The 16,615-nt window shown below is 41.8% G+C and overlaps 2 protein-coding genes across 9 annotated transcripts in view; both read right to left on the bottom strand.

Annotated features, from left to right (window-relative positions):
- Positions 1-12,856, bottom strand: part of LOC144128744 (uncharacterized) — a 36,335-nt gene extending 23,479 nt beyond the window's left edge. Inside the window, exons 1-11 of one of the 2 annotated variants that reach the window (XM_077662398.1) lie at positions 12,755-12,856; positions 12,327-12,570; positions 11,937-11,974; positions 11,807-11,852; positions 11,223-11,278; positions 6,850-6,898; positions 5,690-5,736; positions 5,570-5,615; positions 4,416-4,503; positions 2,785-2,947; positions 243-653 (exon numbers count right to left, since the gene is read on the bottom strand). In XM_077662398.1, the coding sequence (XP_077518524.1) occupies positions 243-653; positions 2,785-2,947; positions 4,416-4,503; positions 5,570-5,615; positions 5,690-5,736; positions 6,850-6,898; positions 11,223-11,278; positions 11,807-11,852; positions 11,937-11,974; positions 12,327-12,405 (1,023 nt within the window). In that variant the 5' untranslated portion in view covers positions 12,406-12,570; positions 12,755-12,856. Of the gene's footprint in view, positions 1-242; positions 654-2,784; positions 2,948-4,415; positions 4,504-5,569; positions 5,616-5,689; positions 5,737-6,849; positions 6,899-11,222; positions 11,279-11,806; positions 11,853-11,936; positions 11,975-12,326; positions 12,571-12,754 lie in introns of those variants that run through there. The other variant, XM_077662399.1, reaches the window with a different exon arrangement.
- Positions 12,857-15,461: 2,605 nt separating this feature from the next.
- Positions 15,462-16,615, bottom strand: part of LOC144128741 (C2 domain-containing protein 5) — a 44,811-nt gene continuing 43,657 nt past the window's right edge. For all 7 annotated transcript variants that reach the window (XM_077662392.1, XM_077662395.1, XM_077662391.1 and 4 more), the window contains one exon: positions 15,462-15,588. In XM_077662392.1, coding sequence (XP_077518518.1) covers positions 15,487-15,588 — 102 coding nt within the window. In that variant the 3' untranslated portion in view covers positions 15,462-15,486. The remainder of the gene's footprint in view (positions 15,589-16,615) is intronic.

Below are 16,615 nucleotides of genomic sequence, written 5' to 3'. Positions count from 1 at the left end.
CTGTAACCCTTTACTCTAGTATACAGATAATTTCTGACGAAATAAGCTTAAAAATAAAAACTTCAGCAAAAGACACGGCAACACACTGTTAGTGCGGGCCAAAACAAACAGCGTCTGCAGATTATGCTGTTAAGACCTGTAACACTGCCATGGACGGTAGTTGCCCAGCAGGACATCTAGCTCAAAGAGAATTTAACCAGGTGCACACCAAGGATGAGTGGAAGAGCAACACTAAGACGTACTGTTGAAAAGCAGAAACGAGGGCAATAGGGGCAGCTTATACGAGTTTGCCGCCCGTAGTTTCTCCGCGGGTTGCCAGTACTGGAAACACTGACAACAGCAGACGGGGAAGGCACATTGGCAGGGCTGACAGCCACTTCCACAGAACAGTCAGGCGGATCAGCAGGACTGTCAGTCACATCGGCAGGACTGCCGGCCCCACCGGGAGAGCTCACCAAACTGTCATGAGGGATCACAGCACTGGTAGCACGAACTCGTGCACGAACTTGTGCACGACCAGGAGGCTTAGGTGGCGGCACCACAACAGGTTCGACTGTTGCTGGGCGAGGTGGAGGCACTTCGAGTGGTCGTAATGGTTCTGCCTTGGGTGCTGGGCTACATGCATTCCTTTGCACATGCCTGGCATGCAATTCCTAGCACCAAAAACCATGAAAAATGAAAAATTACAACTTTAGAAGGTGGGCACAATGCAGATGACACTGAGCAGAGAGAAGCACCCTGCACATACTATCTAAAATGTTTGCAGGTCACTACATGACTGACCAAGACAGTTGGTGTGCCAGCAGGTGGGCTTTCTGCTCTGTGTCCAGCACTACAGAGGCTTCAAACAGAGAAAAAGGCTGTCTTCCTTGCTTCATCATGTCCACAGTCCCAGGAGCACAACAGAATCCCCATCACAAGGCTTTCGACAATGGGCTCACAGAAACCCTTTAGGCTGGTTCACATGCAAGAGACTATGCGACTGAGTGCCGCGTCGCAGCGAAAATTTCCAACTTGTTGGAACTTCGCCGCTCACCACTGCGAAGTCTCAAAACAGGTTTTTGCACCACAGCGGCAGGCTTCGCTAGCGCTTTCGCTTGCATGTGGAACAGGCACTAGAAAGCACATTTCAACGCTCCCCAATTCAACAAGGAAAGCTACTAGACGCGAAAGAGAAACTGTACTTTTCTGCTCGTGTCTGCACATCTAACACACCCGAAAGTAACTAACATGCATGAAAAAAAAATCTAGAATACAATTTTTTTAACATTAGATTGCTTTGCACAGCATTACAAGACATCATTAACGCCACCTTCTCCAACAAAGGCTAGAACGAGTTTTATTTATGATGCCAATTAATAGTTCCCAAGTCATGTCAAAATAAACGGCAATGAGAAAGCAGATTTATGAGCTGGTCAAGCTCTAGGCAAGGAAATAAAAAACTAAATATGCCCTTTAATGACTGCATGAAATTAGTAGAGCAGAAATTAAGGAAAAAATGGCAGTCGGCTTGGAGCAGCGAAGTGAATAATAAACTACACTTAGGAAAGCCGGTTTTAGGTGAATTTAATGCGTGCACCAGGAACGTTAAATGGAAGTGATCTTATGCCGTCTCCGAATAGGCCACACACACCTTACGCACAAATTCCTGCTAACAAAACAAGATAAACCTGCTTGCGAAGAATACGGAGATGAACTTACAATTAACCACATTTTACTGTCATGTGTGAAAATAGAAAAACTAAGAAAAAGGTACTTCACTCAATTTTATCATGAATGCATTCCTTCTCACCCAGCACTGATCTTAGATGATAATGCCATTGTTAACATACCTTCCATTTTTAGCTTTTTAAAAGGAGCAGGCGTACTTGAAAAACGGTAATTTTTGAACCACTATTACATGATAAACCTCAGCCACTTTCTCATTCCTGAGAAGTAAGCTGAGCCTTTTAATTTGATTGGTTGGGAGCCTAAGGATCCTTGCTTAGTCAAGGATAGCCGCTAAGGCTGCCTGACCTTCTTTAAAGGGGCTCTGAAACAGCTTTCGAGGAGAGCACATTAACTCACTTAATCACTGCACTGTGCTGCCATGAAAACCAGAGCCAAATAATACTCTTATACACGCAGCAGACAACCCACAATCAGACGTCAAAGTTGGTGAGCCCTTCCCGGCGACTTTTTCATGCCCGCGCCCTCCTCCGTCCCCCGCATCTGCGTAGACAAGGTGAGAGGTGGCCATTGGTCAGATTCCTTCAGACGTCAGGCAGCTACCGTGGCCGCGGCCAATAAGCCGCTTATCTCTGGCGGGTTGGGAAGCTCCGCTCCCAGAGGAGGGTCGGCGAAGGAGCGCCTACCTTCCAGCGTGCAAAAAGTGACGAGAGGAGAGGGAAAGGCACGAAGACGCTAAAAATCAAATTTTAACTGCAGATAACACAGCTTCTACAAAGCGCATTTCAAATATTTTTGCTAGACACTATTCGCAAAGTGGCGTGCTTCAATATCCCAGGCATGCCGCAACTTTATTAGAGCCCCCTTCACAGCCCCTTTAAGGCCTTTACCATTAGTGATTGCCAAATTTCTTCTCCTCTGTTATTACTAGGCAGTACAATCTTTTCAGGTCATCTACACCATCGACGATTTTTCACAGTCCTAAACATTCTACAGAAAACCACTTCTATGCCTTGAGCTTGGCGCATGATGGCCTTAGCTGCCTATGTGCCAACACACAATTAATAGTCATGCTAAATGCATTGCTACCAGAAAATGAGCGCTCCAGCCAATTACCTTTGACAGAAAGGTCTTGTTGCAAACACTGCAGTGAAATCCATTCCAAACATGATTGCATAAGTGCTGACTAAGAGTGCTCTCATTCTTGAAGTGACGTTGGCACAGGATGCACGACTGCACAAGTCCTCCATGATAGATTTCATGATGCAATGTTTCATCTCTGCAGAATGAGAATTTCAAGAAAAGGAACCGAGGTGACTGTGGTTGCCACACAGCTGAGTGAGAAAAGTGCCAGCAACACATTCCTGAAAATTTTTACTATATGTGTAAACAGCAACTTAGAAGGTTTTCTGAACTTTGAGTTCATGGTCAGATTATATTCCTAACTATCCTTGCATTTCACTATGAGAAAGTGTTCCTAAAATACCAAGCGAAACAATTATAACAAACAGTAAGCAAAAGCAAACCAAAAGCAAAATTTTGCAGTGTGGCAAGAAGCTGTGTTTTGTGTGACCTTGCAGTGATTTCTCATACATTATTGGAAAAACTGTTACACGTCTTGATTAGCTGAAATAGCAACTAAGAGCTTCAACTCCATAAATCAAAAAGGTCTGATATGACTGAACACAACAGAGAATGTTTCTTCAGCAAGTGAGAAGCAGATATCAATCTGCAGGTAGCATTTGTGATGTATCAAACAGTGTTTTCTGTAATTACCATTTGAACCAAGGTCATGAGAACAGATAAAATAAAATTTTCTAGTGAAAAATAAGAATGCCACACAGCTGCATAATTTGACAAATTATCAGGACATAGAGAAAAATCTACAGAAAATGTTTCACTAAAATATGTAAACTCTTAAAACCCCCGGAGTAGCCCTTCAAAAGACAGGAAGGGTTTCTGCCCACTGCATCTAAAGCTCTTAAGAACTCAGATTCACATGCTCCAGCAACTGTAGCATGCGAGTCGCCCCGATTCAACTGAAAGCGCTCTCATTGTTACGCCAGGTAGCAGTTGCCCTGCACTGTCAGAGTTTAAAGACGACAGAGTTGGGCCAATTTCTTGGTGTGAATTAGGACAACAGAAGGAGGCACAGTGCCAGTGCACAAGCCTTTCTGCCAAAACATCTACTGGCTATTGCAGTAAGGTGCGCAGTGGCAAGTGAAAACCTCTGAATACATGCAGTGCTAATTCAGCCACAGCCTTCCACATTACCAAAGGCCACCCACAATCACCATGTCTGTTTTCCCATGATGCCACCAGAGGCACCACAGGCAAGTGCATTACAAACGTAGAACTTCTTGCACTGCAGAAGCTCAGGCACAGTGCCAGAATTTTTGCCTAGAAGGGGAAGCACAGTTGGTACTTTAACCTCAATGGTAGCAAGGAGATCATCCACAGTTAATCATGCATGGATGCTAATAAGTAATTACTCCTTAAGAAATTTCATTATTTCCAGCCTCTCCAACTTCTAGAAAACACCTTTAGAAATGTGAAAATTTAAATCAATACCCTGACCCAACTCAGAGCTCTGTTTACCTAATGAAAGTATTTCTGTACTCCCCACGCACTGGAATAACAGAACGAGAGATAGGCTTGAGCTAAAGCTTCCTCTAAGCAACATGCAAGTTGAACACATGCAAACTGACGCATGCGAGCACTGCTTGCTTAGTGTGAATTGAGCATACCTGGAGGAGCCTCCAAAGCCACAGTAAAAGCAGTTACAACTGCCTTCAGACTTCAGGATAGGTGTAATGTCTCCACAGAGTTCAGGAACTAAAAAGAGCAGTCTGTCATGACACTGAAGGCAATCTACAAATGCACTTTATACAGTTTCCTGTTTTCCTTTAACTGCACCAACTTGTTTACCATGTTTCTGAGCACAATTCCAAATGTTTGAAATTTCTACACAGCTAAAAATTTTGTATTCTTACGTGGTGAACAAACAAGCTGAGCAAAAGAATAAAAATGTTACACATGCTCTGGCCGAAAAAGAGAAAATGAAACAGCATAGTTTCTACAGGAACAGGAGCTTATAGGAGAAAGCTTGATTGCAGAGCATGTTTACACAATGGTGACGCATCGCTCTGCACCAAGCCAGAAACTCCAATGGATGGGGCAAGCAAAGGGAAAGTTTCGGGTCATCATAACACTGCTGACAGGTGTCAGATTGAAACAATTCATTCAAGAAAGCTTCGCAGACAATTTACTAATATCTCCAATGCATTTTATGTCAAAAGGCACACTAGGGGCTCCCATAATCGAGAACTGAAGTCCTATTAAAATGCAATTTGTTTCTGGTTTAAAACATTTTACGCCTCTCTTACCATGTCCAGCAACACCAACACATTCGTACTGATTTGAAGCAGTGATTATGGTTTGCCATAAGTTGTTAGTGAAGCAGACAGAGAAGTTCCAAGCGCTATAATAAAACTGGTCACAGAACCGCTTATAAACATTTGACTATTTTTATTGATTCAGCAACTGTCAAGATGGTCAGATTGCAACCAATTTCCTGTGTTATTCTTAACCATGAAAAAAAAACTTATAAACTATGATGCAATAATTAAGAATATGTATAACCACTTTTCAACACTAAAACTGGTTTTGGAGCACTAAACTATGTTCACTGCACAACATGCAACTCCAGAAGGCTTGCACCAATATCGCAACCGCTGCCATATTGGCAAACCAAGATCACAGAAAGAAAGCACTTATAGCGACCTGCATGTTCCAAAATGCACTGTGGTAGTTTATACAGGCCCATTATTATAGCGATCACAGTCACACACAAGCCATCTATAGGCATGCAATATACAGCTCCAAGTAGCTTACAGCCTACCTTCTTTCTGAATGTGAAGCCTGCTGTGTTCCTTCTCAGTCAGCACCTGCAAGAATAGTGCTTTTTCCTTAATTGCTTCTCATTGGAGAAAAGGGCAGCAAATGAAAAATTCTAACTTACACCAGATTCAAAGGAGTGCCTGAGGTTGCAAGGGTAGCTAATACCTCCTGCAAATAAATGACCATAAAATAGTGAGAAATAAGGTCGCAATAATACTGCACACTACACAAGAGACAACAAAAAGCCTCAGGAGTAGATATTTGAACAGTGATAACGCAGTATTGTGCACAGAATTCAAGCAAGTAGGCCTACACCTTATGGGAAACACAGGGGTATTTTAAGACACATGAATTCTCTCTCTTTAGCCCACAGTTTTATATGCCTAAGAGAATTCACCACATCACTCTATGATGGTCACCGATGTTTTTCTAAGGGACACCGAAGAGAGCTAGATCCAATTTTTGCAAAGCCAAATTAAGCTGTTTGGCCTGTTGTGATTCTTCTGAAGATCATTCACTAGCAAAACAAATATCCAGTGCTGAGAGATGTGGAGTTGGAAACAATACCTTTTCCCACCAATCAATTTGATCTCATGACAATGATGAAGTCAAGAGAATCACGGATGTTGCCATTGGGATTAGAACTGCATGGCATAGTGGTCTAGCCTCAGAGGCCCATGAACCAAAGAGTACTTGACGACATCGCAGTTTTCTCGTGAAAATTGCCCATGGTAACAATATATATATATATATATATATATATATATATATATATATATATATATATATATATATATATATATATATATATATATATATATATATATATATATATATATATATATATATATATATATATATATATATATATCATTTTTTGGTCTTATATAGCTTATAAATGCTCTGCTTTCAGTAACAGTACTCTCTTCGTCACTAGAATGTGCTAATCAATTGATATGGACCAACATCAATTTTTCCCCCAGTGTCCCTGTAAACATGGCTGGGTGTAAAACTTACATCTATCTGTAGTCATAAACTTAAAGAAAATCAAACGCGGCATGATCACTGCACACACATTAAGCAACAGCGATAAACAATGCTGATCAGCAATAGTGACTGGCATGTATACAGCTGGTCTTGCAAATAATAATGACAAACACTGTGCACCACACATCATGAATGATGGCAATGTACTGCACTAAACCTCAGAGCCTGAGCTCTTTACATTTAAGTTTGCTTTGTGATTTAATTGCTATTACTATATCAGCATCAATATCTCACCATTGACACTAGGTCCATTTCGCAAATAGATCTTCCCATCACAGAATTCCTGAAACACACGCAAGGCAATGGCACTCTTTCACACAGACACAACATATTTCCAGCATGACAACTAGCACAAAAAATAAAAGGACAAGAAAGGAGGTATTCATGGGACACAAAGCTAGACAGCAACTTAGTTTATCATCTTTTGTGTTTTCCAGTTAGCTGCCATGCCAGAGCTATTCAACAACCACCAATGAGCCCAGTTTTGCTGTTTTGTTTTTATTTACTTCTCTAGTTGGCAAGTCAGTGACAGGATCACAGGATGTGAACGACAGATTGCCCCGGTGAAATATATCCTAGACCTGATTGCACCTGTGCTGAATAAGATACACAACTTAGCTCTGGAGTGCAGCAGTTTTCCCCGAGAACATGCAGATTGCAAAAGTGGTAGCCCTGCATAAAAGAGGTGACAAAAATGCCATACATAACTTTCGTCCCATCTCCATGCTACCCATGTTTCCAAAGGGTTGGAAAAAATAATGCACAAGCACCGACGCTTTTGAACATACAGAACTTGTACTAGGACTGTATACTGATTTTACGAAAAAAGCGTTTGATTGTATCTATCATGAATCCTTATTGCCTAAGCTGGAGCATTATGAAATATGCGGTAGTGCAAATCATCAACCCTCTTCATACAGGTGGGTAATTCCACGCCAAACGTCCCAGGCGTTGCGCTCGACCATCTCCAATTTGTTCAAAAAAATTCATGGAAACTTATCGTAATGTGCGTAATGAATGCCAGAAACATTTTTGCTGAAAAAAATTTATTCGTGAAGTGAGGGCAGTTTGAATATTTAGAAAGGGTGAGAAACCATGGCCCTGCTCAATAATTAATAATAGGTTCAAACCTTTAGAAAACACTTCAAAAATTTTTTCATTGACATTTGCACAGATTCTGTCTTTTGATATAATTCGGAGCATGCAGCTTTACACAGCATAAATATTTTTAAAAAATCGAAAAACAGTATGAAAATGTGTCATTTTTGTCGTTTTTTTTTTAAATATCAACTTGTGCTCGCAAATCCGGAAATAGTCATTTTGTTCCTCTAGATGTCTAGTACCTATAATAAATGTTACAGGTAATGATAAAACTGTGTACACAAAAGTAAAAAAGAATACTAAAGGTGCGTTTTGAGCCAAAAACACTCGTTAGTTTCACCCTGAGGTGGTCTAAGCAAAAATACAAACAATCGCGGGTTACGTAGAACGGTTTATTGCCTTTCATTTCTGAAATTTTTATCGAGGTAATTTTTGTTTAGAGAGAGAAAAGAATTTTCTAAGTTGTCTCTCGGGCCGCAAGTTGCGTCGTCTCTTAACGCCTCTTCACCGCAGAGCACTATACTGCCGACACTGTAACCACGCAAAATCTATAGTTCTTGTGAGGTTTGCACTGCAGGCAAGCATGGGAATGTTGTGTAGTCGAACAGGTATTCGTGGGAAAAGATTTTCTTAACGTTGTTGGGCGGCACATGCCCAAGTGAGGTAGTTGTTCAGTGTGGTTCTGTCGCAGTCAGTCATTCTTGTCGGTGCCATGACAGACGTAATCAGCAGCATAAGAGCTTGTGAGACGCCGATCTGGAAATGACCAGAACGATCCAGTAATACATGGTACCTGACCCTTGTGGCCGTCAGAGGCTCATGCCCGGTTGTTTCCGATGTGATGTGTTTGTTGTATTTGGTTTAATCAGTGGAATTTCTGCATTAATACTCCAGTGGCAACTGTAGACGAGCCACTATGCTGGCGAAGCACCTTCATGCGAGTGACGCACCTATGCTCAAGTGGGCCGCGTTCACCGCCAGAGCGTCTCGCGTTACTCGCCACAGCGGTGTGCACTTCGCACCTTTACGTGCATGCGTTCCGAGGCGTGCCCTCTCCGCGATCTTTTCAGATATGAATGAACCACTTGTGATACGCCTGCCATGCCAGCTGGTCATCCCTCCTCGTGGTCCATGCGAAACAGCACGTTCAATACCCTTGTTTTTCTTCTCTTGGCCGCCCCGCACCAAAGCGGGTCTGTTCAAACTTCGAAAGCGAAAACGATCTCGTTTATTGCATACCATCCGGCGAATAACGCGCGATGTCTTCTTTAGCTCCAACCCTAAAAATGCACGACAGCGAACGAAGTTATCTGGCCATAAGTGTTGTGCCATGCCAGGTGCCGTGTTCTGCGGTGAAGAGGCGTTAAGAGACGACGCAACTTGCAGCCCAAGAGCTCAACTTCAAAAATTCTTTTCTCACTTTAAACAAAAACCACCTTCATAAAAATTTCAGAAATGAAAGGCAATAAACCGTTCTACATAACCCGTTATTGTTTGTATTTTTACTTGGACAACCTCAGGGTGAAATTAACGAGTGTTTTTGGCTCAAAACGCACTTTTTGCAACTTCAGTATTTTTTTTTACTTTGGTGTACGCAGTTTCATCACCTGTTAACATTTCTTATAGGTACTAGATATCTAGGGGAACAAAATGGCTATTTCAGAATTTCTGAGAGCAGGTTGATATTTAAAACAAAAAACGACAAAAATGGTACATTTTCACGCTTTTTTTAAATATTTATGCCATGTAAAGCTGCACCCTCCGAATTATATCGAAAGACAGAATCTGTGTAAATGTAAATAAAAAATTTTTGAAGTGTTTTCTAAAAATTTGAACTTGTTATTAATTATTGAGCAGTGCCTGGTTTCTCGCCTTTTCTAAATATTCAAACTGCCTTCACCTCACGAATAAATTTTTTTCGGCAAAAATATTTCAAGCTTTCATTATGCACATTACAATAAGTTTCCATGAATTTTTTGACCAAATCGAAGATGGTCGAGCACAACGTCTGGGACGTTTAGCGTGGAATGACCCAGGTGCCAATATGTCAGCCACAACAATCCCAATTCAGACATAAAAAACATCACTTCCGGCGTACCGCAAAACAGTATTCTTTGACCTCTGTTATTCGCTGTTTATACTAACGACATTTTTACTCTTCATAACACAACTACATGGGTTGGGTATGCAGATGATATTTCTGTGTTTTTCAGAGGGGCAAATACTGATGATTTAATCTGCTTGGTAAATCACGCTTTGCCATTAGTTAGGGGCTAGACGCAAAGAAATTATCTGCAGTTGAATACCTAAAAAACTCAAGCTATTCTTTTCCGCACAAAAAGTAAAAAGGTAAAACTCAAGGATAAAATTCTTTTAGAGGGTGAAGAGGTAAGCATTGTTAATGAAATTAAAACATTTTACGGAACATTCTCAGAAACTATTACATGGAACAAACATGTCAATGCACTCTGCAACAAACCTACTCAGGTTTGCAGGATATAAAATAGAGACTGCAACTTCCTGCCAACAGCAGTTAAACGTTTAATTTATAACGCACTATTTTTGTCGACACTTACTTCTGCGATTTAACCCAGTCAACTACATCAAAAGAAAACATAGAGAAACTGTCAGAAACGTGTGTTACATGCTATTGCTAATATTCCTTGTTGCACATACTTCTGATTACTTCTTGCACAATAAGCTTCTTCCCACTGAATCCATTTACCCTTACATATTGCTCGTCCATTTTGGCATGTAATCACAGCATCCTGAATTTGATAAACCGTCACCCACGCACTTATCTAAAGTACATGTCTAATGACACATGGTTGGTGCCTCACTATCGTACAGAGTATGATCGCCAGTCCATTTCTTGTCATGCTGCTATCCTTTTAAATAGCCTTAGGCTCACCGATAGCTACCCGGAAAAGTTGTCAATACGAGCAATACATGCACATTTCCTTATAGCCAACGTCCCATGATTTCTTGTATTCTTGTGTTTGTCCTTCAGTGTTCTTGGTGCCTTTATTACCTCACTCTTATTTTGACATGTGCTTTGTTTTGCTATAAAATGCCTTCCAATTCTAAATAGCGTTAAAGGTTAAGTTTTCCAGACTTTTAAAACTTAAGTTCATTAAACTGAATGTGTTTTCAACTTCATTACGTTTAAAACCTAAAGTGTGTCAGATTGAGTGTGTTTCTAATGTACTCCTAACTGGATGTGCTTTCATCTGAAGTGTTTTGTTCTGTAAAGTGCTAATTTTTAGGTCTGTGAACTGAAGTGGGAATTTCAATCCGGTATAATGTGTACTAGAACTACTGCTGAACTGTACCTAGAGGGAGCCGGGCTTTGTCAAGCCGCAGTTCTGCGGCTTCTAACCGTCACCCCCTTCTCGCCTTGAGACAGACAAATGAAGTTTGATTTCATTTGATCTACAGCACCACATCCGGCATTACAGTAGGCAACATACCATACATAGAGAAAAAGATGCTGTGCATGTACTAACCGTGTAAGTCTGGTTGTGACAGGTCTTTCTCACGACCGGTATGGCTGGACTGGAATCTGTATTAAGGGCACGAGAAACAGCAATATAATGAAAATGTATCCCAAAAATTAATGTTAACAATAAGGCCAGAACCAATAAGTAACATGAATAATGACCTAACTTTACAGAAGCCAAGCAGCTTTCGCTCTCTAACCAGGTTCAGCTTTGTTCTCTGTCCCTCCTTAATCCCTTCCCTTACGGCGCGGTTAAGGTGTCCGTCTAGATGTGAGACAGATACTGCGCCATCTCCCTTCTGCAAAAACCAACTTCAATACAGTAGTTAAACCGCAGCTTTTTTTTTTTTTTGCCACTGGCGATGACAGTTGTGCAGCCATATACTATTAGTTCTACAAGTTTTGCGCGCCAATGGCTATCGGTGAAATAGTGATGAAACGCAAGTCGCAAACGGAACTCCGCTCGCTTCCAAAAACGCAATAGAACTTCCAACAGCACAGCTCTGTGGTAAGCTCACTTGCGACCTAATTTAAAACTGTGCATTATACGTCTTCTCCACGCTCATTGAGCAAGGAAGAGCGAGTAGATACCTTGCTGCAGTGCTATGAGGTCAACTTGCTGTCCGGGCTGAGGAGTCTGGAGCGGAAAGAAAATAGATAATTAAAAAATACGCTTGGAAAGCATGGATATACGAAACGACTTTTATATAAGACGCCTCACCCTTTGGCAGCATCCAACAAAGAGCGTCACATAACCATCTGAAACAATTAAGTCTGCTTAAAGAGCACGCCGTCATTGAGCACATTTCAAAACAAGCAACGCACGCAGCTGTATTTTATTAGCCTGTAGTGCGCGAGTAAAGCGCAACAGCGTCCCAGTGCTGCGTCAATCGTTCGTAAACACGTACCACGCGATGTCAACACAAACAGAAGTTTGGAAATTGCGCCTCTCACGTAAGCGTTGACCCACGCAGCATCTCACAGCGACGTTAGCGCTGTGCTTCCACTACGGTGGCTGAATGGTTTCGGCCAGTTTCGACTTTTAGGCTGAGTAGGCCTAGAGCAGCGGCGATCATTCGTAAACAGTGCGTATGCAGAGTCAAGAATTTACCTTTGGGTATCCCATTTGGAAATACCAAGTCAGCGACGAATGGCTGCGTTGCAAGGTCGATGAATATCTTCGCTGTCATATTTTTACCCACTTTCTGAAGACATTTCACGACAGCCAACTGCGAGCTCGGAGGTGAACACAACGAGGAGCGCCAAAAGAGAGATGCTAGCGTTTACCAAAGCAGCCACGAGGGGCGCTTCCAGTCTCTTCAGATTTTCCCACCACTTTTCCCTCCAATTCACCACTGGATGAATGGATGGATGGATACGGCTGAACCCTTTACATCGGGCGGTGGCTCAAGCCACCTAGCCATGTCTTGTGAAATTTTACTCCTGTCTTGCTTTTAGCCACCAATCAGATAACCTTCGCTTGGTTACTTCTAACCTCTTAAAATCCAGTTTCCCTTCACTATCCCTAAACCCCAATGCCTTGGGTTCCACTAGGTGGACCCCTAGTGGAGATCAGTGATTCACTCTATCCATGGCTTAAGAGATTCACGACCACCTCGCCTCAAATCCATAACCTCCCACGCCCAAGCTTTCATAAAAAAATACGAGTAAGTAAATAAACGAAACAGTTCTATTTTTTACGCAAATATTAAAGCTATAATTCAATTTTATAAACGTTTAAGTTGATTTTATGCTTTTAGAGTCGTCATGTAGGTATGACGTATTTTGTGCGTGTCAGCAGCGATTTAGCCCCCCTAGCTCGCTGGTGACACGCCAGGCGCTGCCCCCCCCCCCCCCTCCTCCCCCCTTTCCTCGCTGCTGACACGCGCGTGTCACCAGGCGCGGCTTTTTTTTTTTTTCTTGTCAGAAGCCTCTAAAGCAGGCTTTCACATTTTGAATTAAAACTGGTGGATTATTCTAGAGCCCTCCACTACGGCGCCTCTCTCTTCCTTCCTTTATCCCTTCTCTTACGGCGCAGTACGTGGCTGCCGATATGAGGGAGACACTGCGCCATTTCCTTTCCACAAAATCCAATTATTATTTTGAATTAAAAAGTGTGCCCATAAGTCAACCCGCCGCGGCGGCTCAGCTGTGGTTAAGGCGCTCGGCTACTAATCCGGAGTAGCCGGGTTCGAACCCAACCGCGGCGGCCGAGTTTCGATGGCGGCGAAACGCAAAGGCGCCCGTGTGCTGTATGGCGTAAAGTTGGTGCGGTTCAGGTGTCCGCCAAGATGCAAGGCACATACTGTGCCATTTCCTTTCCCCAAAAACCAGTTTTGAGTTTTCAACTTACCTAAGTCATATATGGCGGTGATCACCTTGGCCTCTTTTATGGTAAGGGAGAGGGGCGCGCGTGACACCATATGACTTCCGCAAGGAATTCGTCAGCCTCGCATATCAAGCTGTAAAACAACTTTGTATGTGCAGTGAATCATGCGTATTACGTGCAAGGATTACAGTTTGCCTTTTGAACTGCTAAAAATTTGTAGCTTTGGGTGATGCTTGCTCATACCATGTGAATTTTTATTCTGGCATCCTCAAAGAACAATGCTTGGCCTTCTCTTTCTGGATAATCGCCAACATTACCACCTACACTAAATTATAAGCCAATGGTTATGCATCTTACAAGAGAATTAGTTCAGAACGAGATAAAAACAGGTATCCTGGAAGGAAAATGGTAACTTTGGATGAGCAGTATTTGTGTGAATAACTCATAAAAAGTAACATTTTCTCTAAGCATTAACAGAATACAAGTATTCATGCTTATAGGCTTCATTCTATCCTGGACTAACCATGTTTTAAGTTACATGTTTAATAATTCAATTAATATTCTTTAGATACCCTTTGAATTTAACAACCTTTTCTGCATTTATTTCGCCCTAACACTCTGTATTACACAGCCAATTCTTGAATACACAGTAATCAATTTGAATGCCTGTGCCAAAAATTGGATTAACAAACACAAAAAAACGAAGTAGTCTCGCATGAACATAGCTTGGTTAATGATCTGCTTACACATAGTGGATTGCTTTCCATCAGCAACAGAAACTGTACTTATTGAAAAAAATTTTTCTTCTCAACAGTCAAGAGCCACTATTGCATTGATATATCCCACATCTAATAATTTCTCTCACAGCCGCACTACTAGATAGGATCACTCAGTTGCAACAGCACCAATAACTCCACAAATGAAATAAGTGTTTTGAATTCTCATTCTTTCCTAGAATTATTGTCAAGTAGAATAATCTTGCCAGTATTGAAAAACACCTGCTGCAATTTTTTTCCCATTTGTGCATTATGTACAATGTGTTTTCTTTTACCAACTTTTTGAGTGGTTTTCTTTACAGCACCCTGCCCGCACGTATGAAGGAGATGGTCTACGCATGCATGCAGCAACAGATGTTAGTAGGCACCGTACGGCACCGAGATCTGTACCTGCCATTGAGTTCCTATGGTATTTGCTTGGTGTCTGCGCCCACACTGCTCGCACCAGAACTGGCACGGCGGCGTACACCAGTTTGAGGATGCGTGGCTCCCTTTACTTCTGCAGGACAAGTGCAGCTGCCACAGTTGCTCATCTCAAGCGCGATGGGGCAAGCATGAGAAACAGCCAGAATAAGGCATATGGAGATGCGTGTCCCTTTCCGATGCCTGATACAGGATGGCGCTGGCTGCATAGGCACATGGCATGAGTCGCTGCTTAAAAGCAGCAGCGGCGAAACGGGGCAGTCACAATTTAAACCAGTTGTCAGAAGTCCCACACCCCCATAAAATATGTCGGCACTGCGTGTAGATCAACTCCCCCAAGCTTGAGTGTACTCTTTTTTTTTTAATCTAATATCCTTGTAAATTAGAAACAGACATGATTCTGAAAATGGCTATTGAGCCAATCAACCTTTTTTGCGCACCAGAAGTATTCTAAATATTCACTTCAAAATTATTTAAAAAAAATTACTATTTGCTTCAAAGCCAAAAACCACTAGTTGCACAGGCTTAGTTAAAAAGTAATAAATTCTTACTCTTTATTGTGAGCTCCTTTTTGTCTGTGGATGTGATGGCGTTCTCAAATACCTGCCGTACTCAATATATATTACCACAAACTTGTTTTACCATGGTTGTACAACATGTAAAGCAGTAAATATGTCTCCGTGTGTGTAATCTACTGAAACGTAAAACAATGCACAAGTGAGTTTGTAGCATGTTTTATTTTTTCAACAAGGTGACGATGACTTTCCGGACAGCTCTGCATCAGGTATTTGTGAGTGGTAGTGGATAAGCACAGCATCACCAGCCACATTTATTAAACACTGTCCCTGCAAAGAAAATGAATTCTGTGCCACACATTCTTCTTTCTGAGCAACACATATTTACAATCTCTATTCACATTTTTCTTAAATGCTTCCAAATGAAGGTCAGCGTTTGTTGATGGATTAAACAGCATGAAATAGCCATTTCACAAATTTTGCAGCAATTCGTTTAATGAATTTTTAGCGGTTTGGTATATAGTCGAAAGACACAAATGCTGGCTTGAAACTGGTTTTCCATGCAGGAATGTGTTCCAACTTACAAAGTTCAGGGTGAAATGTCAACAGTGACAGCTGAGAAGATTTAACACTTACTAGTATATGTGCATACCAGCAATGGCTTAGCAAAAGAAGGTAAAAACTACGGGTGTGCAAATATTCAAAACTCCAAATACAAATCGAATATATTTGATATTCAGTTCGTATTTGACAAATTTATATTCGAGAATTTCTGAATATTCAAAAATCCCCAAATGCTCGCCAGTTGTTGTATGCCGCATCGACTTTCAAAAATTCGACCGTGGCAAAACCACAATATATCTGAGCAGATTATCCGACGATAGAATTTAATGTTCCAGGAAAACAATATAAAGTTCCTGCTCTCTTTCTTCTCCGTCGTTTATCACGTGGACTGACCTCATTTTGACACCGCAAGGCTTGAAATTCCGCAACTGGGCTATCCCACATATCACACGTGCAGAGAACAAGATGGCCAACGACCTTCGAAGAATCACAACGCGAAAGCGCTTTTATTTTTTTTTTTGTCCATCCGTAATATGTCACTTAATTAATGTCCACACCCATGGCATTTGTCCAGTTGCGTTTATAACCCTCCTAGCGCAAGGTCCGCCATCTCGTTTTGGTTAATAATGATTTCCGGGAAAACCCACTTGCAGAACTTTGGATGTGGCTCCCGAAAAGGTGAGTCAAAGTGTCACAGCAGCAAGCGGTCGAGTAAAAATCCTGCCTATTAAATGGTGCATCGTAACCCGTGCGCCACTAAAGTGGGCATAACGAGTGGCGTGACAATGACTGC

This window comes from Amblyomma americanum, chromosome 4 (assembly GCF_052857255.1).
Source record: "Amblyomma americanum isolate KBUSLIRL-KWMA chromosome 4, ASM5285725v1, whole genome shotgun sequence".
In the NCBI taxonomy this organism is placed as follows: Eukaryota; Metazoa; Arthropoda; class Arachnida; order Ixodida; family Ixodidae; genus Amblyomma; species Amblyomma americanum.
Note: the sequence above shows the minus strand (reverse complement) of the source record. Positions and strands in the feature narration are given on the sequence as shown.